We start from the raw sequence: 24,884 nt of genomic DNA, 5'->3' as shown, positions 1-24,884 counted from the left end.
TTCGGAGCAGCTTGAATCCAGCCAGCTGACCCTAGAGCCACGCATCCCCCGATGGGTCCCAACCACGTCCCGTGGGTCCCCTACGGGGACAAGGCACGGGCAAGTCCCCCTGCCCCATGTGCCAGGCAGGACCCGCGCCATAAAACAGCCGGGCTCAGGTTTCCCGGGGCTTCTCCGGAACAAATTCCTCCCCAGAACGAGCCCGTCAGCAAATTCTTGGGGAAGCGGTTGCAGCTGCGCGCAGGAGGGATGGGGGCTTCGCAGGGGGGGGACCGGGAGCGGTGGCCAGGTGGCGAGGGACACTCCGGTCCCCGGGCACTCAGCAGTCTCCGTCACCTCTGTGGGGTTTTTGGGGCACCCGGCTCCTTCTGGGGGGCTGCGGGGACCCCCCCCTTCTGTATGGCATCCCCACGCCGGCTTCGACACCTTGGGGCAGGGGCAGCCCCCACATGCCAAGGTCCCCCCCCTGCACCCCTGACCCCAGGAATGGGGCAAGCAGGAGCTCGGCCAGGCTCTGGGATTTTTGGGGGACAGCCCCATGGCAGGGGGTTTTGGACAGGAGGCCGTTCTTCGCCACCCCACTCCCATGCAAGTGGCATCGCCCGTGGTTCTGCCCCCCCCCAGCCTGGTGCTGATGGCCTCCCTGCCACCTCTGTCCCCCCCCACCCCCGGCACCGAGGTCACCTCCACGCCTCCCACCAGGACCATTTTTGGGGCCCCAAGCTGGGAACCCTGCCCCTACGTGGCCGTGGGGTGCCCCGTCCCCTACACCCTGCAGCTGGGGTGGGGGGGGGGGTCCCCATTTTGGGCTTGGCGGCCCAGAGATGTAACCCTGCGCTCAGCCTTTGCGCCCCCTAAATGCCCCCCCCCCCCCCGCTGGGTCCTGGGGGGGGGTGACACTGCCCGGGGGGGGGGGGCAGGCAGGGGGCAGGCAGCAGGCTCTGGGGTCTCTGCTGCCACCTCCAGGGCGCTGCTGGCCTCGTCCCCATGCCACGACACCCTGTCCCCACACCCGAGCCCTGTCCCTGCAGGTCCTCGCCCCCCCACCCCCCCCACCCCTTCCCCAAAACCACCCTGGGGACCCCACGGCAACTTCGTGTCCCCCTCCAAGGGGGGGGCCTGGGGACCCTGTAGGGGTTTGGGGACCTGCCCAGGTGATGTGATCCCACTGCGACAGCGTGCCCCTTGTCCCCCTGCCTCGCCCCAGGTGCCTTGGGGACCCCCCCCCCCCACGCCATGGGACCGTGCCAAGGGGCAGTCCGGTTGGCTCCGTGTGCCAGGACCCCCAGCGCCAGCGGGGCTGGGACGAAGGTGACCCGCACCCGGCCGGGACCCCGATACCCCCACCCTGGGGACCCTGAGCGGGGAGGGGGGAGGCCTGCGAGCGGGCTGCCCGTTTCCAGGCGTCATTAAAGAGCAATTAGCTGGAAATTAAGCTGAGAACAAGTATTGATTAGCTCATTAAGGCTGGGGGAGCCGGCTGGGGCAGGAGGGATCGCTGCCGCTCGCCCTCATTATGGGCAAGGTTAAAGCCTGTGGTCGGGCAGCTCATTAAAAATGCCAGGGACCAATCGATGTCCCCCCCCCCCGGCACCCCCAGTGTCCCAGGGACGTGTGGCTGCTCCTTCTCAGGGACTGGCCTGCCACCTTTGGGCTGGGCCAGCTCGGGAAGGGCCCCCAGTGTCCCCCAGGGTGGCAGCGGTGGGGACGTGGGGACGGCTGTGAGACGCCAGGCGCCCTGCGCAGGGCTCTGTGCCACCCTGCCCCACGGCCTGGGGGGGGCATTGGGGTGAGCCCGGCCCCGTAAGTGCCCTCCCCAGCCCCATCTGAGCCCCTGCACGCAGGAGCTGTCCCTGCACAGGTGTGGGGGGGAGAGGTGTCGTCATTATTTTTGTTTTCCTCGCACCGCCCTGCAAATATATTGTATTCTCAGCTAATCCCGTTCAATTACAGCACAATAAAACACATAATAAAAACGTAATTCATTTTTCCCGAGCGCTCCATCTCCCCGCGTCTTGGCAAGCTATTAAAAATTTGTCTTCATTTTTCTGGCAAGAGCCTTGTACCTTTTCATCTTTAATTTATGAGAGCAGAATAGCAATTGACAAGCCCTTATTGCGCGGCGAGGGGCTGCATTATTTATAAGCCGCCGATGGCTGGCTCAGGGGAGATATTTGCAATATGCTGGGGCTGGCAGGAGGAGGGGGCTGGAGCCGCCCCGTGCCCACCCCACTCCTGTCCCCCGTCCCGGGTGGGTGCTGGCACTGCCACGGTGAGCATCCCCACGGCTTTGGGCACGAGCCGGTGGCCTCTCCATGCATGCAGCATCCCAGGCACCGGCTCGCAGAGCCCTGGGCGAGGTGCTAAGCTGCTTGTGCTAAAAAAAGCCGCCCTGACAGCTGGGCAGCAGGCTCGAGCACCCGCTGGAGCACCCGGCGTGGCTGGCACAGCACGAAATGGGGGCACGGCTGGCCCCGGGCACCCTATTCCCATCCTCGCCCTCTTTGCAGACAGCCCCCGGGGAAAGCAGGCAGCCCCCGGCCCCTTTCCACCAGGGAGGAATCGGCGACACGCTTCTCTTTGCTTTCGGTTTTGTATAAACAGCTTGCCTTTATTATTTGGTACGTGTAGGTACAGGAAAATAATATCAAAATAACCGGAGGAAACGGCGGTGTACTTAAAGCCATTGGAGAAGGTCCGCTGGGAAGCAAGGTGTAGGGTAACCCCTTGGGGGAGCCAAGCCTCGAGCAAAGAGGGCATTAAAAAGAGAGCAAAACGGGGGCTCTGCTGAGATTAATTCCTGCCGTGTGCTCCGGGGAAAGCCAGCTTCCATCCCTGGAGCACCCTTGGGGGTGCCCCCGCCCCGGTGCGCACAAGCTTTCTTGGCGCTGGCACCACGGATGGGGACGGGGACAGGGATATTTGTCTCCCCCCACGCAGGACGGGGCTTCTGCACAGTGACACGCACGGGCTGGGCACAGGGAACGGGGACACTTCTGCACTGCGGGTGCCCGCGGCGGCACACGGGGCCCCCCGGCCCTGTCCTTGGGAAGGACGCCGTGACCGTGCCGTGCCCCGCGGCATGCCAGCACCCAGCGCCGCTGCAGCCTCTCCCCCAGCCCCTGGCACCGCTGCCTGCCAGCCGCACGTCACCAGGGAATTATTCCCCTCCTCCCAGCATGGGGGGGACCGTGACACTGTGGCTGCTGGCCCTGGGGACAGCCCCACAGCGGGGACAGGAGAGCAGCAAACCAGCTCTGGGGACAGCTCAGGGGAGGTGCCAGGGTGGGAGCCCCTCTGGGTTTGTTTGGGCGCTCAGCTACGCCCCGGGGGGGTGAGCACCGGGACATAAGGACAGGTGACAGCCAAGGGACAGCAGCGGTGTCCCCGGGGGGCTCCGAGGGTAAAGCTCAGCGCCGCAGCGGCCCCGCACGGAGCCCCGCTCACAGCCCCTTGTTGAAGTAGACGGTCTGCAGCTGCGGGTCCCTCTCCCGGATCCCAGCTTGGAGTTGGGGCTCCAGGCGACTCACCTGCATCGAGCTGCAGGGACAGGGGTGCAGGGGATGGAGCGGGGGGGGGGGGGCACGCGCGTTTTCAAGCCTCTGACCGCTCAGAGGAGCAAAAGCACCTCTGGGGAGTCAGAGGGCACCAGGAGCCCGCCTGCCCATGGGGTTCGTGCGCGCGGGCACGGTCCCCGGCCTTACCTCTTCTGCGGGAAGAGCGCGCAGCACAGCGGGGTGGCGAACACCAAGCTGCACGGGGAGGACAAGGAGAGGAGAAGCAGGGCTGTGCAGCCTGCTCCCACCCGCAGCCGGTCCCTGGGGCAGCCACGAGGCAGCCCAGCACCGTGCCGGGCAGTGCCAGGGCTCTGGAGCCTCTCCAAGCCCCAGACCCCATTTTTCCTGACATGGTGCACACGGGGATGCTGAGGAACCCGCTGGAGGCTTGAGAAGTCCTCCCAAGAGCAAAAAAGCTCCCGCTCTAAGATTTCCCCCCCATCCTATCTGCCTGGGGAGCAACAGCAGCAGGGTGCCCCCGTGCCCCCGCGTGGCCCCAGGGTGCCCCAGGGGGTCACTTACCAGAGTCCCACCAGGCCGACCTGCAGGGGAGCGTTGAGATACGGGTACCGCTGCCAGCGGACAGGGGGAGATTCGGTGTCAGCAGGCAGGAGGGTGCCCATTTCCCCCGCTGGGTGCCAGCACGGTGCCAGCGGGGTGTCCCCAAGCCCACCGTGCCCTCCCAGCAGCCAGCAGTACCTTCAGGAAGGCTCTCTTCTCCAGGGCGTTCATGATCACTGGAGGGATAGCTAGGGCAGAGGAGAAGGAAATGAGCTCCGTGGGACCCCATTAAGGGCATGCCATTATGGGGTGGGGTCCGGGCACTTACCCATGGCCGGGGCCGCCATGCCGATGCGGGACACCACCACCTGGAAGATGGCCTTCTGCGCGGCGGCCACGGACTCGCCCAGGCGGTTCCCGTTCTCGTCCGTGATGGGGATGCCCAGCTTCAGCTCCCTGCGGGGACAGCGGGGCCGAGGGGGGCATCAAGGGGCACAGCTCGGGGGGAGGCTGGTGTCCCTCCATGTTCCCCATCCATGGGCTGTGCGATACGTCGGGGGGTCTCTGTGGGACAGCCCGGGTGTCCCAGTGCCCCCCTCCCCGCGCGGGGACCCACCTCTGCCTCATCAGCGGGATGTTGATGCAGTTGGCAGCGGCCACGGCCGCGAAAGGCACGTAGCGGCCGATGATGGCTGGCAGGTGCTGGGGGGGGGGAGCGAGGAGCATGTCACGGAGAGGCTTTGGGGACAGAGCCAGCTGCCCCCAGGTCGGCCACCAGGGAGAACAGCTCCCCCCCCCCCACCCCGCTGCCCAGCTGCTAAAAGCTGCACAGCCCGGGGGGGGGTGAGGTGTCCCCTGTCCCCTCCCAGCCCTGGGGGGATGCCAAGGGACAGGTCACCCCCAGAGCCACCACTCGGGGTAGGGGCTGCTTCACGGGGCCCCCCCAAGCATCGTCTGCTCCACCCAAGTGATGGGGTGAATGCCCCGCTCAGCTCAGACCCCACGGGGGGGGGTCTCAGCGGGGAGACGATGGGGTCCCCGAGGGATGGCGGGGTCACCACGGGTCCCCTTACCTTGGTGAGAGACTTGAGCCCCAGCGCCGTGACCACTGCCCCGGTGGTCGCGCTCACGTAGGCTGTCCCCAGCTGGCTGCAAGCGATGGGAGGTGACACCGATGAGCCAGAGCCCACCCCCCTGCTGTGCCCCGTCCCTGGCCGCCGGTGTGCCAGGTCCCCGTGGCAGAGGGGACGCTCACCTGGGGGTGATGGGGGCGTCCCCACTGCGGTTGGTGTAGTTGACGATGGCGTTGAAGGACTGATTCACCCACTGCCAGAAAACCACGGCCGGCGTGGTCCTGCCGGGCACCAGCATCACCGGGGGGGACCCCACGGGGCTGGGGGTGAGGGCACGTACCCGTGGGAGGGGATCGGGGGGATGGGGGGGGGTCCGGTACCTGTAGAAGGTCAGCATGCAGCCGGTGATGGTCATGTTCATGGGCACCTGGGCCGACATGCGCCCGATGAGGAGCATCTTCTCGCCCGTGTCGGGGTGGAAGGCCGAGTCGTAGATGTACTTGGCCCGCCACAGCTGCTCCTCGGTCAGCCCCGGGGGCACGGTGCCGGCCCTGCGGGGGGGGGCACGGAGCCGCTGGCACCCCCAAGGCTCACCCTATGGGTGCAGGGGGGGGGGCCGCAGGGTGCCACCCCCGGACCCGTACCCTACCGGTAGTCGTGCACCAGGCGGCGAGCCTCCTCCAGGTCGGCCCCCGAGAGCAGCAGGTTGCGGGGGTCGGTGACGGCGAAGAAGTGCCTGGCGCGGCCCTGGAAGGTGCTCTGGTCCCAGCGGGGCTCCCGGATGTCGATGGAGGCGGGCAGCGGGGGGGGCATCCTCTGGGGGGGGGGGGGGGGGAAGGGGTGCCACGACACGGCGACACGGCGACATAGCGACACGGTTCCACCCACCCCACGCGCACCCCTCCATCCCCGGACCCCCCCCTAGGAAAATCTCCAAAATCTTCCCCCTCCCCCACGCATACCCCAGCACCCCCCCCCCCCGCCCGGTGCTGGGGGGGGGGCTCTGAGCCCCCCTTCCCATCCCCTTGGGGTGACCCCCCCCCGGCCCGCCCGCACTCACGGCTCCCGTGCAGCGCCCGCTCCGCACCGCCCCGCACCGCCCCGCACCGCTCCGCCGCCGCCGCCCCGCCCCGCTGACGTCCGGGACCGTCACGGGGCCGCGAGGGGGGGGGGGGGGCACCGGGGGAGGGGGGGGGGCATGGGGGGGGGGGGGGGCACCGGGGCTAAGCCTGGCCCGGGCCATCTGCGCCGGGCGGCCCCTACGTGCTGCGCGGCACGGAGCGCCCCCCACGCGTGTTTTCGCGTGGGTGGGCGTCCGGGCGTGTTTATTTACGCCCGTGCACCCCCCCCCCCACACACACACACACCCCAGCGGGTGTTGGTGCCGGTTCCACGCGCGTCCGCGTGCGCCCACGCGTGTTTCACGCGCGCCACGGGGGTGGCACCGGGGGACGAGCCCCGTGCAAGGAGGGCGCGGGGCAGGGGTGCGCAAGCGTCCACGCGTGTCCCATCGGCTGTGGGGGGGGGGGGGGAAGGGGGCACACGCGTGTTCGCGGCGCTGCGGGGGCTGCCAGCCCCCCCCCCCCGGCCGCCCTGCGCCCCGCCGCGCATCACCTGAAACCGCCGCGGTGTCGGGTTCGCGGCGCCGGCCCCGCCGTGGGTCACGGGGGGGGTTGGGAGGGGGTGTGAAATGTGCCGTGGGGAAGGGGGGGCACACGCACACCCCCCCCCCCGCACAAAAAAAAAACCCCGCGCACCCGCCCCGCGCCTCGCTCCCCCTGTGCGCAAAGCCCAGCCCCGCAGCCAGCGCCCCACGCAGCCCCCCCGGGGGGAGCCTCGTCCCCCTCGCCCCCCCCCCCAGGGCGTGGGGGGGGTGTGGGGGGGGTGACACGGGGCTCCCCCCCCCCGCTCAGGGCCAGCCCCGGCAGCTTGAGCGACAGCTCCCCCGGCCGGCACAGCGCCGGGGCGGCCAATCCCCGCGGGCAGCTGCGGGGGGAGGCGGCGCCGTGTCCCCCCCCCCCCCGCGTCCTCTCCATCCCCCCCGCGCTGCCGGTGTCTCTTTCGCAGGTGGCACCATGGGGACAGGTGAGGAGGGCACGAGGGGGGGGGAGCCCGGAGGCTTCAGGGGGGCCCCCGGAGCCGTGCGCCCCGTCGGGGAGGGGGCGCCGCCGGGTGCTGCCGGAGGGGGGCTTGGGGACATGGGGGGGGGAATAGGGCTGTGGGGGGGGTGCTGCCGGGTGGCGGGGACACCGCCGTGTCCCCCTCGCTGTCGCCGCAGGCATGGCGACATCACTTATTTATGGAGGTCAGGCCGGGGCGAGCGGGGGGCGGTGCGCCCACGCTGGGAAAATCCCCCCCGCGGGAATGGGGAGAGCGTGGGGGGGCGTGGAAGGGCACGGGGGGGGAGATGCCCCCCTCCCGGTGCAAATCCCCGCGGGGCAGGATCCTGCCCGGCCTCCAGGTCCTGAGGTCCCCGCGGTGCCCCCCGGGAGCCCCGCAGCCATGCGTCCCCCGGGGCGCAATGGGACGGGGTGTGCGGGGAGGGGGGGGGGGACACAGGTACAGGACTTGAAGGGGGGCCCCCCCACATCATTTGCTGTCCCCACAGGTCGTGCCACCGTGCCCGGGACCCTTCTTGCCGCCAGCCCCCAGCCGGCCCCGGCGCTGCGCTGCTGAGGAGCTCGCTCCAGCCCGGGCATGTGCTGCTGGAGGGTGCCACGGCCCCCCCCCGCCGGCGGGCAGCCCCGGCCCCGTGAGCACCCGGCGAGCCCCAGCCCGGCTGCTCGGCCACCGCCATGGCCCAGGGCTGGGAGGACGCGGAGATGACGGTGCCCGGGCGGTCGCGGAGCTCGAGCAGCGAGGCCAGCCTGGCGCCCCGCTGCCTGCTCAGCAAGCAGAGCCGCCTGCTCAACGGGGCCGTGCGGAGCGCCCGCGCCACGTCCCCCATGGGGCGCGTCATCCTCATCAACTCGCCCATCGAAGGTGCGTGGGACAGGCCCCCGTGGCCCACGGGAAGGGATATTTGGGTCCCGTTCCCCCGGCTCCAGCCCGGTGACACGGCTGTCCCCGCAGCCAGCAGCAACGAGAGTGACGTTATCAACGCCATCACGGTGGAGAAGAGCGCGGACGGCAAGCTGGGCTTCAGCGTCCGTGGTGGCTCCGAGCACGGGCTGGGCATCTTCGTGAGCAAGGTGGAGGAGGGCAGCGCTGCCGGTAAGTGGGACGGGGCGAGGGACACCCGTGGGGATGGACACGTGCCACCGAGATGCTCCGGAGAGCCGCTGGGGACGTGTGCCACAGGGGTGGTGCCAGCTTTGGTGGCGTCTCCTGCACCCACTGGGTTCAGATGAGCTTGGGGACACACGTGGGGAGGACAGGGCGCCCGGCAAGGGCATTGGCACAATTTTGGGTGCCCATCCGAGCCGCTCGCCCCTCGCAGAGCAGGCTGGGCTGTGCGTGGGCGACAAGATCACGGAGGTGAACAGCGTGAGCCTGGAGAACATCACCATGAGCAGCGCCGTCAAGGTCCTCACCGGCAACAACCGCCTCCGCATGGTGGTGAGGCGCATGGGCCGCGTGCCGGGCATCAAGTTCTCCAAGGAGAAGACGGCCTGGTGAGCAGGGCACCGGCACCCCAAAACCCCGTGGAGGGCTCGGTGGGGGATGCTGTGGGGCAGGGAGGAAGCAGAGGTGGGGGGACCCTCGGGGTGGGCTGCACTGGGGGTCCCCAAAAAGGTGGGAAAGCCCAGGGAGGGTGCAGGAGGGGATAGGAAAGTTTGGAACTTGCAGGGTGGGTGCGAGCCCCATCCTCACCACCCCAATCACTGTCCTCCGCTGGGTGACACCGATGTCCCCATCCCACTGGGGGACACAAGCTAGACTCCTGAGCACCCCCTAACACCCTGCTCGCAGGGTGGACGTGGTAAACAGGCGCCTGGTGGTGGAGAAGAGCGGCTCGACGCCGTCGGAGAGCGGCTCCGAGGACGGCCTGCGGCGCATCGTCCACCTCTACACCACCTCCGACGACTACTGCCTGGGCTTCAACATCCGCGGCGGCCGCGAGTTCGGCCTCGGCATCTACGTCTCCAAGTACGGCCACCCGCGTGTCCTCAGCTCCTGGGGACACAAGGGGGACACAGCCCCGGGTTCCCGCTGGGGCTCAGCACCCTGCCCTGGCTGATGCAGGGGCATCACCACCCTGGGTGCCAGGGCACAGGGCTGCCCGGGGAGAGGTGTGGGGCCCTGTCCCCATCCTTCCCCCCCTGCTGTCCTTAGGGTGGACCCCGGGGGGCTGGCAGAGCAGAACGGCATTCGGGTGGGCGACCAAGTCCTTGCAGCCAACGGAGTCAAGTTCGAAGACATAAGCCATAGCAAGGCGGTGGAGGTGCTCAAGGGGCAGACCCACATCATGCTGACCATCAAGGTACCCGTGCCTGGCCCCGCGGGACCCCGGGGGTCTGCGTGCCCCCACGCTGGCTCTGCCCCAGCTCATCCCGGTGCCAGGGTGGGGGGGGGGGGGGGTGCGGCACGGCCGCGGGCTGGTTGGGTTTCAGGCTGGTGGGAGGGGGATGCATTATTCATGGCTGGCACCCGGATCGGGTTCGGCCGGCACGCGCTGACCCCCACATCTTCTCCCTCTGTGCCTAGGAGACCGGGAGGTTCCCTGCCTACAAGGAGATGGTGGCCGAGTACTGCTGGCTCAGCCGCTGTAAGGACAGAGCCGCCCGGGTACCGGGGGGAACATGGAGGGGCTGGGACCCCCATGGAAGGGGTGTCCGGAGGGCACAGGGACTCCAGTGCCCAAGTGGGGAGGGAGAAGCTCCGTGTGCCGTGGGGTCCCCGCATGTCCTCTGTCCTGGGAAGGGACAGAAAGCTCCTTGTGCCACGGTCAGCACCCCCACGGTGCCCATGGCCTTGCAGGGTCCCACGTGTCCCCATCCGTGGAGGGGACACAAGGATCCCCGTGCCATGCTCCCTGTGATCTCATGGCCCCACATGTCCCCACCCCTTTGCTATGGCCCCGCAGTACCCATGGCCCTACAGTCCCCACGTGCCCCCATCCTCAGGGCGGATGCAAAGTTCCCACGTCCCCGCGGTGTGTCACCCCGTGTCCCCGCCGTGCCTTTGCAGTGACCAACGGGCAGCTGCAGCAGCTGTCGCAGACATCGGAGACCAGCTCCTCCATCTCCTCCTACTCTTCGGGGCCAGCACCGGCAGTGGTGAACGGGCTGGGGATGGCGGCCCCGGGGCCACCCACCCGCACCGTAGACGTGGCCATCTCCACGGAGGACGGGCCGCGGCGGGGCTGGGCACGGGAGCGCGCCGAGCGGGCCATGCAGACGGACCCGGCCACCGAGGGGCTGCCGGAGACGCGGCGCACGATGCGGCCCCCCGAGCTGCTGCGGGACACGGCCATCCGGGGCCAGGGCGCCCGCGAGCCCCCCGGCACCCACCCGCGCCGCACCTTCACCCACTCGCCCAAAACGGCGCTGCTGCTGGCGCTCAGCCGGCCTCGGCAGCCCATCACGCGCTCCCAGAGCGACCTCACTGTCGCCGGTAGGCACCGGGGCGCTGCGCCCCTCCTTACGGGGCTCTCCTCCAGTCGGTGCCCCCCCAGATATGCCCCACAACCCCCCCTCGCCAGCCCCCAACCCCTCAACTCATCCCCCTTTATCCTCAGAGGAGAAGCGGAAGAAGGAGAAGCCGGAGGGACAGGGGGCACGGGGGGCCCCCCCCGGGCTGCACCGCTCCAAGACCCTCGTCAACCTCTTCTTCAAGGGCGGCCGTGCCACCAGCCAGAGCTGGGCCCCCCCGAGCCAGGACTCCCCCGGCTCCGAGCGCCGGGCACGCGCCAAGTCCCCGGGCGCCCCGATGGGGACAGAGGTACCGGGCTGGGGGGCAGGGACCCGGCCTGGCACAGGTCCCCCCTTATGGGGCACCACATGGGGGGGGAAGTATGGGGAGGGGGGGCCCCGTGTGCACAGTTTTGGCCTCCCCATGGGCGCTCACCCATCTCCATCTCCCTTGCAGTAGGCGCTGTGCAGAAGTTTGTCATCCGGAGCCTGAAGCGGGGTAACGCGGGGTGCCCACGGGGTGGCTGCGGGGCAGCTCCTGCATGCGCCTGTCCCTGCACGGTGTGCCCAAGCAACGGGGTGGCACCGAGGGGGGGGGGGGGGGGGGGGGTGTCCCCAAATCTGGAGCTGCGTGTGTTTGCATGTCTGTGTGACTTCGGCATGGGTCGAGCCCGCCAGCACCGGTGGGGTGCGTGGGTTTGGGGCTGGCGGTGGGCACGGGGGCGCCCCTGGCCACCCCCTGCTCTGCCTCCCCGCAGAGAAAAGCCGCCGTGCCAGCATCCTGGCCCTGGCCGGCCCCACCACCCCGCAGCCCAACGGCAGCGACCCCGAGGCACGGCTCCCGCTCATCCAGGACACGGCAGCACGGCTGCTCAGCCCCGACGAGGTGACGGCCGTGCTCCGCCACTGCACCCGGGTACGGCACCGCGGGGACGCCGGGCAGCTCCGTGGCCCCGGTGGGGGGCAGAACGGGGGCACGGGGTTTGGGGACCCGCCGCCGACACCCGCCCTGTGCCCGCAGTACCTGCACGAGGGCAGCGTGGAGGATCTGGTGAGGCCTCTGCTCGCCATCCTGGACCGGCCCGAGAAGGTGCTGCTGCTGCGGGACGTGAGGTGGGGCTGGGGGCACCCCGGGGGCGGACCCAAAGCTCTCCGGGATGGACCCAAAGCCTCGCGTCCTGGTCACCACCCACCCTATTTTGTCCCCGCAGGAGCGTGGTGGCCCCCACGGACCTGGGCCGCTTCGACAGCATGGTGATGCCCCTGGAGCTGGAAGCCTTCGACGCCCTCAAGAGCCGCTCAGGTAGGGCCTGGCCCCAAAGAGCCATGGGGAGGGTTTGTGGGGGGGGGGGGGAGGGCTGCAGGGGTGACCCCCACTGCTCTCCCCCCCCACAGTGCGGTCACCTGCCCTCCGCCCGGCCCACCACGACGTCCCCCCCAAGAGACACCTCATCACGCCAGTGCCTGGTGGGTGCCAGCGGGGTGCCAGGAAGGGACGGGGGTTTGGGGACAGTCCGGAGAGGGGGGGAAATGGGGAGCTCGGCTACAAGGAAGGGTGCAGGGGGTGCCAGGGGAGAGGGGGTCAATGGGTGCTGGGCGTTATGGGGTCCCTGGGGAGAGAGGGGTCTGGGGTCCTTGGGGGATCCTGGAGGAGGATCCAGGGCCCGTGGTGCCAAGGGGGCTCTGGACACCTCGGGCCCCCCCCTGAGCCCCTCTTGTTGCAGACTACCGCGGCGGCTTCCTGCTGAAGCCAGCGGGGGCCCCGGAACTGGAGGAAGCCGGGGGGCTGCCGTCGAGCCCGGCCCATCCGCGGGCATCCCCCAGCCCCCACCGGCTTCACCCCCGCTCCTACACCCCGCTCCCCGACGTGCCAGTGGACGCCTACAACTGCACCAGCCGCCCCCCGCCCGCCCCAGGACCAGGGCCCCCCAACTGGCTGCTGGCCGAGCCCCCCCGCGAGGGGCGCAGGCGCTCGCGCAGCCCCCAGCCCACCCGGCACACGGAGCCCCCCGGGGCGGGCGAGGACGGGCGCTGCTCGGGGCTGGGAAAGCCCCGGAGGGCACGGGCCCCCCTCGCGCCCCTCTTTGGGGGGCCAGGAGAGGAGGCGGGGGCTGCGCTGGCCGCCAACGGCCCCAGGGAGGAGGAGGAAGAGGAGGAGGAAGAGCGGCTGCTGACCGTCACCCTCTCCAAGCTGAAGCACTCGCTGGGTGCGTGGGTCTTGCCGGGAGGCTTTGGGGTGGGGGTGACCCAGGGGTGGGGGTGGGATGGGGACCCCCCATCTGGGCACAAGCACCTTTGGGGTGGGTGGGACCCCCTTGGCAAGGGGTGGCCTGTTTGTGGGGACAGGGACACGGGTAAAACCCTCAGCACTGCCAGTTCCCGTTCCTCCAGCCTCATGCCCTCGGGTAGGGCTGGAGAGAGGCCATACAGCCCCATGGGGGTTTGGGGGGGGGGGGGGGGGGGGACCCCATCTACCTGGGCCCAAAGGCATCGCGGCTCCCTTGCAGGGATCAGCATCTCGGGCGGCATCGAGTCGCGGGCGCAGCCGGTGGTGAAGATCGAGAAGATCTTCCCCGGGGGAGCCGCCTTCCTCAGCGGCGTCCTCAAGGTACTCAGCTGCCCTTTGGGGGGGGGGGGGGGGGGACAGGGGCCCGTCCCCTTGCCCCAAAGCCCTCCTGGGGCTGCGTTTCACCCCGCTGCCTTCCCTCCCGGGGCCAGGCAGGGCACGAGCTGGTGTCGGTGGACGGGGAGAGCCTGCAGAACGTCACGCACCAGCGGGCCGTGGACATCATCCGCCAGGCGTACCGCAACAAAGCCAAGGAGCCCATGGAGCTGGTGGTGCGGGTGCCCGGCCCCCCCCCGGAGTGACACCAAAAATACCAGCCCCCCCCCCACCCCCCTCCCCGGCCCAAGAAGCCTTCCCGCAACCCCACGGAGCCGGCTCATTCCTGCACCGAGCTGTGGCCGGCCTCAGCGGGCAGGGACAAGGGGGACCCGCGGGCACGGAGGAGCTGCCCAAAAAGGGACCGTGGTCGGGGCACGGTGGGGTATGAAAAAGTGTGTGTGGGGGGGGACAAGTGGACCTGACCCTGCTCCGGACACACGGACGCTGCCCTGAAAAAAAACACAGCCGGGGGCTTGTTTTTAATCGGCGTTTCCAGGTGGTACAAGGGCGAGCCGGGCTCTGGAAATGGGACACAACCGAAATAAAGTACAAAAATACACTTCCAACAACCCCCCCCCTTCCCCCCCAAACAGCTTGGGGGCGAGCAAGCCAGAGCTGGGCACGGCCAGGCTTTTCCTTTGGTTTGACCCCGTGGCACAGAGCCTGCCCCCCACCCCGGTGTCCCCGAGGTGTCCCCCACTGGTGGCCAGCGCTGGCTGCCCCGCACTGAGCCCCTCTCCCCCGGGCCGAGCAGGCTGGGCGTCACAGGGGCACGTGCTGGGCTTTTTTTTTTGGGGTGGGGGGGGGGAGACACACAGGGATTCTGGGGCAAGGGCACGGGGAAGGCACTGAGGGCAACGCGCCTGGTGGCGGGGGTGAGGGGTCCACAGCCAGGCAGGGCGTGAGCACGGAGAGGGCGCTGTTTTTTGGTAGGTCCTATAAAAATAGAGTTATTTAAAATGGCACAGAAACGAATCCCCTGACAAACACGCTGGGGGGGGGGGGGGGGTGGAGGGAAGGCAGGGACAGGGCACGCTTCCCGAGGGGACAGCGGCTGGGTGACAGTGCTGGGAGGGACAAGAGGGAGGGGACAAGCCACCCTCCCCGTGCCCAAGGTGACCCCGGCTGAAGGCAGCGCTGCTAATCCCCGGGCGCTAAGAGGATCAGCAGGAACCAGCCCCAGGCGGCCCCGGGGCCGTGACGCAGCACCCCCCCGCCCCACAGCTCCGGGGCACCCCCCTGCCATAGCGGGGGGGCCAACACAACCTCACCCCAACACCTCGATGCCAGGGAGGGGGCAGCTCCCCAAGTCCCCTCTGCCCCCTCCCAGCGCCGGCGGTCTCTGCATAGCGGGGGGCAGAGCGGGGACCCCCGCTCCCAGCCCCCAAAATCCCAGGGGCTGGAGCCCCCCCGCTGTCCAAGCAGGGAGCCGGGGCAGGCAGCGTCTCAGATCTCGGTGGCCGTGATCTCCTCGAAGGGTGGGTCCGGCCCGGGGGGGTCGCAGGGCTCTGAGGACGACGGGGGGTCCTCGCCCTGCAGCCGGAGGTGCTGGAGGCGCTGCTCGAGGCGCCGGTTGCGGCGGTACATCTGGATGTAGTTGTACTGCAGCTGCTTCTGGTAGCGGATCACCCGCTCCTTCTCGCCCTGCCACGTGCTCCGCTCCTGCTCGAAGGCGTCCCGCTGCTCCTGCCCGCGCCGCCTCTCCAGGGCCACCTCCGCCCGCAGCCTCTCCAGCTGCCTCCGCAGCCCCGCCGTGCCCCGCGCCTCCTCGCCGGGCTCCGGGCAGCCCTCGCCGGGCTCGGGGCAGCAGCGTCCGCGGGCGGCTTCCCGCAGCCCCGCCACCTCCTGCTCCAGCCGGCCCGCCTTGGCGCGGAAGAGGTCGGCCTCGCTCTTGCGGCGCTGCAGTTCGTTGGCGCACACCTCCAGCTCCAGCGCCTTGAGCCGGGCGGCCTCCTGCAGCCCCCGCGCCTGCTGCTCGCCCGCCTGCAGCTCGGCCCGCGCCTCCCGCAGCTGCGCCCGCAGCACCAGCAGCTCCGTGCCCCGCTGCGCCAGCTCCGCCTGCGACTCCTTCAGCTGCTGCTTCAGCAGAGAGATCTCCCCCGACTTCTGGCACACCTGCGGGCAGCGGCGGCGGTTCGGGTGCTGCGTCCCCGTCCCAGCCTCTCGGGGACGGGGACACGGCGGTCACCCCCTGCCCAACCGAGCAGGGACGTCACCGTGTTGTGGCTCACCTCCCACTTGGTCTCCTCGAGCCGGGGTCCCAGCTCGGTGTGCTCCCTCTGGAAGGAGGCGCAGCGCCGCTCCAGCAGCTCCCGCTCCTGCAGCAGCTGGGCAAAGTCCTCCTGCAGCTGCTTCTTCTCCTGCTGCAGCTGCAGCACCTGGAGCTGCAGGACCTGCTGCCCGCGCTGCGCCTGCTGGGCCGCCTGCCGCACCTGGGCCGCGCAGCGCTGCCGCAAACCCTCCAGCTCCTGCTCGCAGCGCCGCTGCTTCTCCTCGTACACCTGGGCACGGGCACACGCTGGGTAGGCGGCGCGGCCCCCCCCAAGGATGGGGACCCCCCATACCGCCACCCCCACGTCCTCAAGGCTGGAGGTGGGTCCTGGAGGACCGAGCTTCCCAGAGCGGGACGGAGTGCTGCCACCCCCATGCCGGACCCCAAAATGTGCATCCAGAGTCTCCCTCAACCCCACACCGTGGGGACAACCCAATTCTGAGGCCCTGCCCCAAAAGCAGGCCCACGCACGGGGGCTGTACGGCTCCCCCACCAGCACCACTGAGGAGCCCGCCCCCCACACCCAGGCCCGTTCAGACCCCGCGGGCACCCACCTGGCAGATGGCCACCTCGTTCTCGTCCAGGCTGTCACGCAGCTGCTGCAGCTCGGCCTCCCTCTCCCGCAGCTTGTCCTCCAGCTCGCGCACCAGCAGGGCCTCCTCGCCGGGCAGGGGCGAGCGCCCGCAGGAGCCGCTCTCGGAGGAGGGCCGGCCCCGGCCGCTCAGCGAGCCCGTGCTCTTGCTGGAGGACGAGCGCCCGCTGTCCGAGTTGGAGGGGCCGGCCGGCGGGCGGTAGCCACCCGGGGGCTCGGGGTGGCCGTGGGGGGTGGCCGGGAGGGCTCCCGCCTCGGCGTGCTGGCTGCAGCCCGTGCTGTAGGTGGGCAGGCTGGACAGGGAGTTGCGCCCCGAGTCCGAGAGTGTGCCCGAGTGGCTGCTGGCACGGCAGCTCAGCGAGCCGGGCTTGTCGGCCCCGGCGGCCCCCAGCAAGTGGGTGAGGCTCACCTGGCTCTCCGAGAGCGCCGGGGCCGCCGGGCGCACCCCCAGGCTGGCCGGCCCCGGAGCAGTCCTGATTTTGGGTACCACTGGTTTGAAGGCCATGGGGCGGATCAGGGTCTTCTCCACGTTCTGGGAAGGGAAAGAGGCAAGAGCGTGGCTCCGGGACCTGGCAGCCTCCAGAGGGCTGGCCCCGCACAGGGGGAGGGCTTGGTAACCCTCTGATCCTGTCCCCATGCAACGCTTTGAGGTGTCCCCAACCCAATTGCTTTCACGTGCTGAAGGAGACAACCACCAAATGCTCTCTGCTCCAGCCCTGCCACCCAGCGGGGTCAGAAAGGCTCCCACATTCACAAACCCACCCCTGGCACCAGGAAGGGGATGTCAGGAGCGCAGAGACCACCTCTGCCCCCAGGGACAGGGACAACGTGACCACGCAGCCCCTACCCACGCACCCAGGCACCTCTCCCCAAGGCCCTCAGCCCCAGCACGGCACTTGGTGCTGAGCAGAGACCCCAGCACCTCTCCCACCATACCTCCTCCAGCTTGCCGGACACGGGGACGAGCTTGGGGGGCGGCCCCCGAATGCTGCCGCTGGGGGCTCGGTCATCCCGGGCCTCGTCCGAGTCGCTGCAGGGGCTGACGGGAGAGGCGGCTTCCAGCCACTCCCCGTGGAAACCTTCGTTGGCGTAGGCATGGGCGACGCCGGGCGCAGCAGAGCAGGGCTTTTTGGGGGGCAGAGCGTGGAGCAGGGGGTCCGGGGGGCTGGCCCGCAGCAGCCCGTCGTGCACGCGGAAGGAGCCCCCGCCGCCGGGGGGCTGGCAGGAGCGGTCGTGGCAGGGCCGGCCGGCGATGAGGCTGCCCACGCTGCCCATGGCGCCCCGCGAGGACGGGGGGGAGCGGGCGGCGGCGCGGAGCTGGGCGGCCCCCTCAGGGGCGGCCTCGATGGAGACGGGCAGCGTCTGCACGATGGCCATGGCGGGGGGGCCCCCGGCGGGCTGGGGGGCGCGGGCAGCCTGTGGGCAAGAAAGGAGCGGCGTGGGGCCACGGGGCACCAGCAGAAAACCCATTCACATCCACCCCATAGGACCCCCAATAAATGGGTGCCGGGGGGGCAGAAGCGAGGGAATGGCCTGCAAGGGATGCCCCGGGCAGGAGGAGGCGCCAAGTGAAGCAGAATAAAGCTGGGATTAACCGGGGGGGGGGGCACAGGGCACGGTGGGGGCTGTCCTGCTGCCCCGGACCCTGCCCCACTTGCTGCCCCTCTTCTGCCCCCCAGCACCGCCACGCTGCCGTGCCCCAGAGCCCTCGGGACACCCAAACACCCCCCCGTGGCTTGCCCCACAGCACCCAGCACCCCAAACATCCCGTCCCAAAGCACCCTCTGCACCCCCACACCACGACACACTGCCCTACAGCTCCGACACCCCCCCCAGCACCCCCAAACCCTGCCCCGCTCACCCCCTACCCCCTCTCCCCATCCCTGCGTGCCCCGCAGCCCCCCCACGCCCCCCACCCCACCTCCTCGCAGCCCCCAGCAGCCCCCAGCAGCCCCCAGCCCCATACCCCCGGCACCCCCCCATTACCCCCCCACCACCACCCCGCTGTCCCCAAGCCCCCCAGCGCCCCGACGGGCGGCCCCTAAAGGACCCCCCCGGCTCCGGGGCTACCGGGGGGCTGCGGGGGATAACCGGGGGCCCCCCCTCCCCCGGGCCGGCCCGACACCCACCTGGGCCGGGGCGCCCCATGATGCGCTCGGGCCGCCTGGCTCCGCCCGCCGGGCTGGCACCGCCCCGGCTCCCTCCGGGCCGCCCCCGGGGCCGCCCCCCCGGGTCCCGCCGGCCCCCGGCACCGGCACGGCCAGCGGGGGACCCCCAGCCACCGTGTGCCCGCCCCCCCCCCGCCCAAAGGATGGGATGGGGGGCTGCCCCCATACCCTGTGGGTGCCGGGGGTCCCCGCCCCACGGCAGCAGGACCTCGGTGTGGGGCCGGGGCGCTGCCACCTGCAGCCCGCCCGGTAACCGGGGCGCCCCCCCCGGGGTCCGTCCCCCCCCCCCCCCCCCCCCCCCGGGCACCCCCCCGGTGCTCACCTCGCCAGCCGCGGCCCATCCGGGCGGTGTGCCCGGCTCCCGGCTCGGCTCCGTCGCCCCCTGCAGCGGGAAAGAGCCGGGGGGGGAAGGGGTCAGGGCGCACAGGGACCCCCGGAGCCCCCCCGGGTGCCGGCGGGGGGGAGGCGGCCGGCGGGGGGAGCCGTGCCGGGGGCGGGCGGCGGCGCCTCCATCTTCTCCTTCTTCCCCCCCCCCCCCCCCCGCCGCCGCCGGCCCGGAGCATGGGGGGGGGGCGAGCGGCCGGGACGGGGCTGCAGCCCCCGGGGACCCCCCCCGGTGCAAGCAGCCGGGGACCGGCGGGGGGGCGCCCCCCAGCCCCAGCACGGCGGCGGGGGCCCGCTCCCGGCCCCCTTCGTCCGCCCGCCCCGCGGGGCCCGGGCCGTTCCCCGGCCACCCCCCCCCCCCCCCCAACCGCCAGCCCCGGAGTCCGCCGGGGTCCCCCCCGCCCCCCCGCGGGCCTCCCCCGGTCCCGGCCCCGCTCACCCGCGGTTCCGCCGCCGCCCTCCCGCCGCTCCCCGCCGGCCCGGGCCGCGCCAGGCCCCGCCCGCCCCGCCGCCCCCGGCCCCCGGCCCCGCGGCGGAGCGGGAGGCGGCAGGGGGGAGCCCTACGGCCGGGGCGCCGGGCAGCGACGGCAGCGGAGCCTGCGGGGAGCCGGCGGGGGTGGGGGGGCTCGGCGGCTGCCCCCCGCTGGGGGAGGTCGCGGGGGGGCCGGTTGTGGGGCTGGGGGGGTGCCAGGCTCGCCCCCGGGTCCGTGTCCCCGGTGGGGGCCAGCCCCCCCCCGGTTCGGCTCACCGCCACGTCCCCGCGGCCTTCGCCCGCCACGGGCCCGGCTCCCCGAGGTTCTGCCAGCCCCACGCGTGTGGGTGCCGTGGGGCGCGGTGGCGGGAGGCACCCGTAGTTGGGTCAGGATGGGGCGGGATGGGGTGCGTGGGGCAACGTGGCCCCGCGGCACCGTCCTCCCGTAGGGCTGGAACACAAAGCCCAGACCCCGAACCCAGGACGTGCGCCTGACCCGCACCCACAGGGAGAAACAGGGCCTGGAGGTGGGGGATTTGGGTTGGGTCAGAGTGTAAGGACACCCCCTCCCCGGTCCCAGGCAGCAGAGGACAAGGTACAGGAACAGCACTCAACGCTTCTGCTTTAATAAAACCAGAAGGGTCGGACCCAGAGCCCACCACGGGCTCCCCACCGCAGCGGGGACCGGCCGCGTCACAGTATTTTGCCATGAAATGCCCCGAGGGGCCCCAGGGGCTGCTCCCTGAGGTTGTGATGCTGGTGATGCCCCACGGGAACAGGGGGCTTGGGGTGACCCCAGCCAGGGGCCGGACCCAGCAGAGCTGCACAAGCCCCACAGCACGTAGCAGGAGGCGAACCCGGACCGTGGCCCCAAGCATTTGGCCCTGCTTTAGCAGCAATTTAAGGACCTGCCCTGGGTCCAGAGACCCCAAATTCCAGGTGCTTTCTCCTGCTCCTCTCACATGCCCCAGGGCAACGGGGCCAGCAGCCACAGGGCTGCTTCGCACAGGAGGACAGAACACGGGCGCATGGCACCGCTGCTCCCGGTGTGCCCCAACAGCAGCCCCATCCCTCCTGGTGGGCCAGGGAAGGCGATCGCTGGACTCAGGGCTTGCTGGAGCGTCCCGCACCTCCATCCGGATCCTTCTTGGATGAAGGCGCCTTCTCCTCCTTCATCTTCTTCAGCTTGGCCTTGTTCTTGCTAGAGGTGGAGGAGAACGTGAGCGAGGCCTTGCTGAACTCCAGGGGGAAGACGCCCACGTCCCCGTCGAAGCGGTTCTTGGACACCTGCAGGTACCGCTTCCCGGGGCCCGTCGTCAGCTTGCGGTCCTGCAGGATGAGGACGTTGTCGGCCTCCTGGCTGGCCTGCGGGAAGAAAACATCTCCAGGGGGTGCTGCGTGGGGAAGGGGCACCCCAACACCCAGCCCTGCCTTGGGCGTCCCGGTGAGCTGCGGGGACAGAGGGACCTGGAGGGAGCTGCTGCGGGCCCCAAGTGCCCGGCCTGGATCACACCAGGGCACAGGGCAGCAGGAAAATGGGTGCTTGGAGGGCAAACCCAGCACCCTCCGTGCTGCTTCACATGGTAACTCATCCCCCATCCCACTCACAGCCAATTAGCATCAATTAGCTGCACCCCACCGAAGCCCACACGAAGCAGGACTCCGCGCACCCCCAGCAGGTGACAGGGACACCCTGCTCCACCACGGCACGTTTGGGGCCCCCGGTGACGGCACGCAGCGTGCCGATGCCACCACCCCATCCCTGCCCGAGGGCCAGGAGGAGGCACCTTGGCGGAGCCGAAGATGGAGGCGGTCTGCAGCTCCTTCTCGTCGTCCTCCTTGCGGGGGTGGATGATCAGCGTGATGTGGCACGTGTTTTCCGTGGCGAACTTGCGGAAGGCACCGATGATGAAATCCTGGGCTGCGAGCCTGCGGGGGGACAGAGAGGACACATCAGGGGCAGCCCCACACTCCCATGGGTGCTGTCACTCCATGGGGCAGCAACCACCCCAAAATGGGGCTGTTGTGCTGGATGGGACCCCAACAGGACACCCAGCTGGTGTTATAACTCCCAGAGAAGCGTTACCTGTCTGCTGAGAGCTGCTCGTGCCCCATCATGAACTGCAAGTTGTCCACGACCACGTGGGTGATGTCGTACATGTAGACAGCGTGCTTCATGGTGTCGATAACCGTCCTGCGTGGGGGACACCAGGGTTACTGAGGACACGGACACCGAGCCAGGCACGGGGAGATGCAGAGCTGGCAGGGCCAGGTCCCCTCTCTCCACCTCACCCCATAGGAAAGCCAGGACAGCCCTGGTGACAGCAGGGACACTGCCACACAGCCGTGACAGCCACAGCATGCCCTGCCCCACGTGTCCCCTCACCCCGCAAGCACACAGAGAGCAAGCCCTAGAAGGGAACAAAGGAACGGGGCCGTACTTGATGTTCTGCTGGCCATGGAAGGTCATGAAGTAGAGCGGCAGCTCCTCGAAGCGGTCGGCCCACTCGTCGTACAGCTCCAACTGGTCCTCCAGGCGTCGCGCCGCAAACTGGGTCAGCATGATCTTGGCCAGGCGGATGTTGTTGATCTCGAAGCTGCCCCACAGCGTGCACACCCCCTGCGTGCACAGGTCCAGCGCGTACTCGCTGATGAACGTCGTCTTCCCGCTGCCCGTTGGGCCTGGGGGAAAGGGGGAAGTGAGCTGGGGGAGAAGATGCAACCCGTGCTGATCACTCGGGAGGGTATTTGAAGAAAAAGACACCAGGGTACAGCCAAGAGCAACCCAAGCCCGGTGTTCCCACCAGGAACAAGCAGCATCCCATGGCTGGGTGCTCGCACATCACCCCAGCACCTCGTGCATCTCCACGGCTGCGAGCAGCTGGGGTTTGGGGCCGGCTGAGCCCTGCGTGCCCCATCCTGCGGCCCCTCACCTGTGAAGACGGTGAGCTCGCCTTTGCGGTGCCCCTTGAGGAGCTTGTTGAGCTCGGGGAAGCGCGCCCACTTGACGCCGGCCACCTGCTCGCTGTTGGCCAGCTCCCCGAAGACCTCCTCGCGCAGCTGCCTGAAGGAGACGATGGACTTGTGGCCGGCGGGCAGGGCAGCGCGCAGGATCTTGGTGAGGTTCAGCCCCCGGTTCAACGCCTCCAGGGGCCGGGGCTGGAGGTCGCCGGGGCGCACCAGGGAGCAGCGCTTGACGCTCAGCTTGCGGGCGAAGAGCTTGGCGGCCTCCCAGGAGCGCAGGTCCTCGCCCAGCCACAGCGTGACGCGCTTGAACTGCTCCAGGTAGGGCAGCAGGGCCGGGGGCAGGCAGGTGGCACCCCGCGGCAGGGCCAGGCTGGGCACCCCGGTGGCCTGGTGCAAGGCCAGGGCGTCGAGCTCCCGCCCCGTCAGCACCACCTCGGTGTCCCGGCGCCCGATCAGGGGCAGCCCGAAGAGGTTGTGGTAGGCGTCGAAGCGGGGGAACGTCTCCTCCGTGGTGGTCGTGGCGTTCCCCTGCCTCTGCGTGCCCACCAGCTTCAGCCCCCGCAGCGCCCCGTCGCGGGGGCCGAACCAGGGGAAGACGAGCGCCCTGGCGGCCCGCAGGTACCGCACCCCGAAACGCTTCAGGGTGGCGTCCGCCAGCTGGGCGATGCCGAACGCCGCCTTGGTGGCACGGCTCTCCTCTTCGTCCAGCAGCTCCCAGAGCGGCAGCGCCCGCTCCCAGATGCGCCGGGCGTCCTCCCGCGCCCTCCTGGCTTCCACCTCCTCCTCGTCCTCCTCCTCTGCCTCGCCGGGGCCTGGCGGAGGGAGCCCACGGTGGCGCAGCTCCACGGCGGCCTGCAGGTCCTGCCAGGTGCCCTCGGCCAGCGTGGCGGTGCAGAGGAAGCCGCCCGTCGTCTTGTCGATGAAGAGCGTGAAGGGCGGCCCGGCGGGGCCCGGGGCGAAGAGGCTGGGGGCGTGCAGGCAGCTGTAGCCATCCTGGAAGGGGACCCCCTGCTCGCGGAGGTACCGCCGGATCTCGGTGACGGACACGGCGGGCGCGGCGCCGCCGGGCTCGGGCAGCACGGCCTTCTTGTAGCGCCGCTGGCTCAGCCGCCCCGCCGCCTCCTCCACCACCCCCCCGGGGGGCGCCCCGCGGCTCCGCAGCAGCAAGAAACCGGCGGCAGCTCTGCAGGGCCGCAGCGGCACCGCCGCCATCCCCCCCCCCCCCCCCCCGCCCCGGTAACCCCCCACCACCACCCCCCGACCCCGCGGTACCCCGGGGCCGCTCAAGCCGCGCCCCCCACGCGGAGCCCCACGGGCGCCGCCATTTCGCGTCCCGCCTCCTTCCTCCTCCCCGTCCCCGCTTCCGGGACACCGGGAGGCGCCATGACGGGCCGCGGGGCTCCCAGCCGCTTCTTGGCGGCCGTGCTGGGCAGCGGGCTGGGCCGCTCCGTGCGGCAGCTGCAGCGCCTGCAGCTCCTCTTCAGCCCCGCCGCGCCCGACGCCCGCGGGGCCAGGTAGGGACGGGGGAGCCGCCGGTACCGGGTGTTTGTTTATTTGGGGGGGGTAGGTGGTGATCGTTGACCCCTGAGGATTTTTCGGGGGGTGGTGGGGGGGCGCCCCGCAGGCAGTTCGCGGAGGAGGCGGCGGCGGAGTTCGCCCGGAGGCACCCCGAGGTGGTGCTGTACGTGCGGCCCGGCGGGGGGCCCGCGCCCGTGCTGCTGGCGGAGTACCGTGAGTGGGGGGGGGGGAACTGGGAGGGGGGGGGGGGGACTGGGGATGGAACTGGGAGGAGAGGGGGGACTGGGGAGGGGGGAACTGGGAGGAGAGGGGAGACCTGGGGGGGCACTGGTGGGAGGGGAGGGGGGGCTGGGAGGGGGCACTGGGAGGAGAGGGGGGGCTGGGGGGGCACTGGGAGGAGGGGGGGGACTGGGGAGGGAGGAACTGGGAGGAGAGGGGGGACCGTGGGGACACTGGGAGGAGAGGGGGGCTGGGGGGGCACTGGGGGGGCGGCTGGGGTGGGGGCACTGGGAGGGGAGGGGGAACTGGGGGGGGGGACACTGCGGGGGGTAGACACTGGGAGGGGGAACTGGGAGAAGGGTATGGGGAGGGGAGGCACTGGGGGGGGAAGCTGGGGGGTGACTGGGAGGGGAGGGGGGACTGGGCAGGGGGGCACTGGGAGAAGGGGAGGGGGGGACTGGGCGGGGGGGCAATGGGAGGGGAGGGGGAACTGGGGAGGGGGTCTCCAGGAAGAGAAGGGTATGGGGAGGGGGGAAATGGGGGCAGACACCAGAGGGAGGGGGTTACAGAAGGAAGGGACACACACACACACACACACTCGATAAGGGGGGGCACTGGGGACACCCCGGTCTCACCCCCCTGTTGTACCCCCCCGTTGTGCCGCAGTGAACGGGACGGTGCGGGAGGAGCTCATCGCCAACAAGACGAGCGAGGAGATCGCCCAGCTCGCCACCAAGCTGGCCAACCAGTCCGGCCTGGACATCGTGCGCATCCGCAAGCCCTTCCACACCGATAACCCCAGCGTGCAGGGCCAGTGGCACCCCCTCACCAACAAGCCCCTCGCCCTCCTCGTGCGGGGCCCCCGCCTGACACCCCCCCAATAAAGCCTTGACCCCCCCCACCGTGCTGTGTGCATCGCTCCC

General features: G+C 70.6%; 5 protein-coding genes across 6 annotated transcripts; 2 read left to right on the top strand and 3 right to left on the bottom strand.

The window, feature by feature from the left end:
• Positions 1–2,043: 2,043 nt before the first annotated feature.
• Positions 2,044–6,296, bottom strand: SFXN3 (sideroflexin 3). 2 transcript variants are annotated; one of them, XM_067000302.1, is made up of 11 exons: positions 6,192–6,296; positions 5,781–5,947; positions 5,512–5,682; positions 5,314–5,412; positions 5,132–5,207; positions 4,675–4,760; positions 4,387–4,514; positions 4,257–4,306; positions 4,080–4,129; positions 3,705–3,752; positions 2,044–3,540 (listed from the first exon to the last, which is right to left on the bottom strand). In XM_067000302.1, the coding sequence occupies exons 2-11, from the start codon at positions 5,942–5,944 to the stop codon at positions 3,444–3,446; spliced, it is 969 nt and encodes a 322-aa protein (XP_066856403.1). In that variant the 5' UTR covers positions 5,945–5,947; positions 6,192–6,296; the 3' UTR covers positions 2,044–3,443. The 2 variants fall into 2 exon arrangements, with proteins under 2 accessions (XP_066856403.1, XP_066856402.1); XM_067000301.1 differs by lacking the exon at positions 4,675–4,760.
• An 810-nt stretch (positions 6,297–7,106) lies between these two features.
• PDZD7 (PDZ domain containing 7) lies at positions 7,107–13,658 on the top strand. The gene is given in 18 exon segments (XM_067000294.1): positions 7,107–7,216; positions 7,740–8,113; positions 8,204–8,344; positions 8,571–8,745; positions 9,044–9,220; positions 9,407–9,554; positions 9,779–9,839; positions 10,262–10,687; positions 10,812–10,988; positions 10,991–11,014; positions 11,162–11,203; positions 11,463–11,620; positions 11,726–11,817; positions 11,916–12,007; positions 12,100–12,171; positions 12,429–12,911; positions 13,212–13,312; positions 13,423–13,658. Coding segments are annotated over 17 exon segments (2,706 nt in total). The 5' UTR covers positions 7,107–7,216; positions 7,740–7,926; the 3' UTR covers positions 13,573–13,658.
• A 161-nt stretch (positions 13,659–13,819) lies between these two features.
• LZTS2 (leucine zipper tumor suppressor 2) lies at positions 13,820–19,298 on the bottom strand. Its single transcript, XM_067000295.1, has 6 exons — positions 19,225–19,298; positions 18,724–18,783; positions 17,170–17,649; positions 16,196–16,765; positions 15,601–15,870; positions 13,820–15,484 (listed from the first exon to the last, which is right to left on the bottom strand). The coding sequence occupies exons 3-6, from the start codon at positions 17,608–17,610 to the stop codon at positions 14,816–14,818; spliced, it is 1,950 nt and encodes a 649-aa protein (XP_066856396.1). The 5' UTR covers positions 17,611–17,649; positions 18,724–18,783; positions 19,225–19,298; the 3' UTR covers positions 13,820–14,815.
• Positions 19,299–19,853: 555 nt separating this feature from the next.
• On the bottom strand, positions 19,854–23,460 carry TWNK (twinkle mtDNA helicase). Its single transcript, XM_048060679.2, has 5 exons — positions 22,191–23,460; positions 21,699–21,939; positions 21,344–21,451; positions 21,045–21,186; positions 19,854–20,622 (listed from the first exon to the last, which is right to left on the bottom strand). Exons 1-5 carry the CDS (start codon positions 23,434–23,436, stop codon positions 20,362–20,364), a joined length of 1,998 nt encoding a protein of 665 aa, XP_047916636.2. The 5' UTR covers positions 23,437–23,460; the 3' UTR covers positions 19,854–20,361.
• Positions 23,461–23,554: 94 nt separating this feature from the next.
• On the top strand, positions 23,555–24,863 carry MRPL43 (mitochondrial ribosomal protein L43). The gene is made up of 3 exons (XM_067000305.1): positions 23,555–23,738; positions 23,849–23,955; positions 24,628–24,863. Exons 1-3 carry the CDS (start codon positions 23,608–23,610, stop codon positions 24,843–24,845), a joined length of 456 nt encoding a protein of 151 aa, XP_066856406.1. The 5' UTR covers positions 23,555–23,607; the 3' UTR covers positions 24,846–24,863.
• Positions 24,864–24,884: the final 21 nt, after the last annotated feature.

This window comes from Anser cygnoides, chromosome 7 (genome assembly GCF_040182565.1).
Source record: "Anser cygnoides isolate HZ-2024a breed goose chromosome 7, Taihu_goose_T2T_genome, whole genome shotgun sequence".
Lineage (NCBI taxonomy): Eukaryota > Metazoa > Chordata > Aves > Anseriformes > Anatidae > Anser > Anser cygnoides.
Note: the sequence above shows the minus strand (reverse complement) of the source record. Positions and strands in the feature narration are given on the sequence as shown.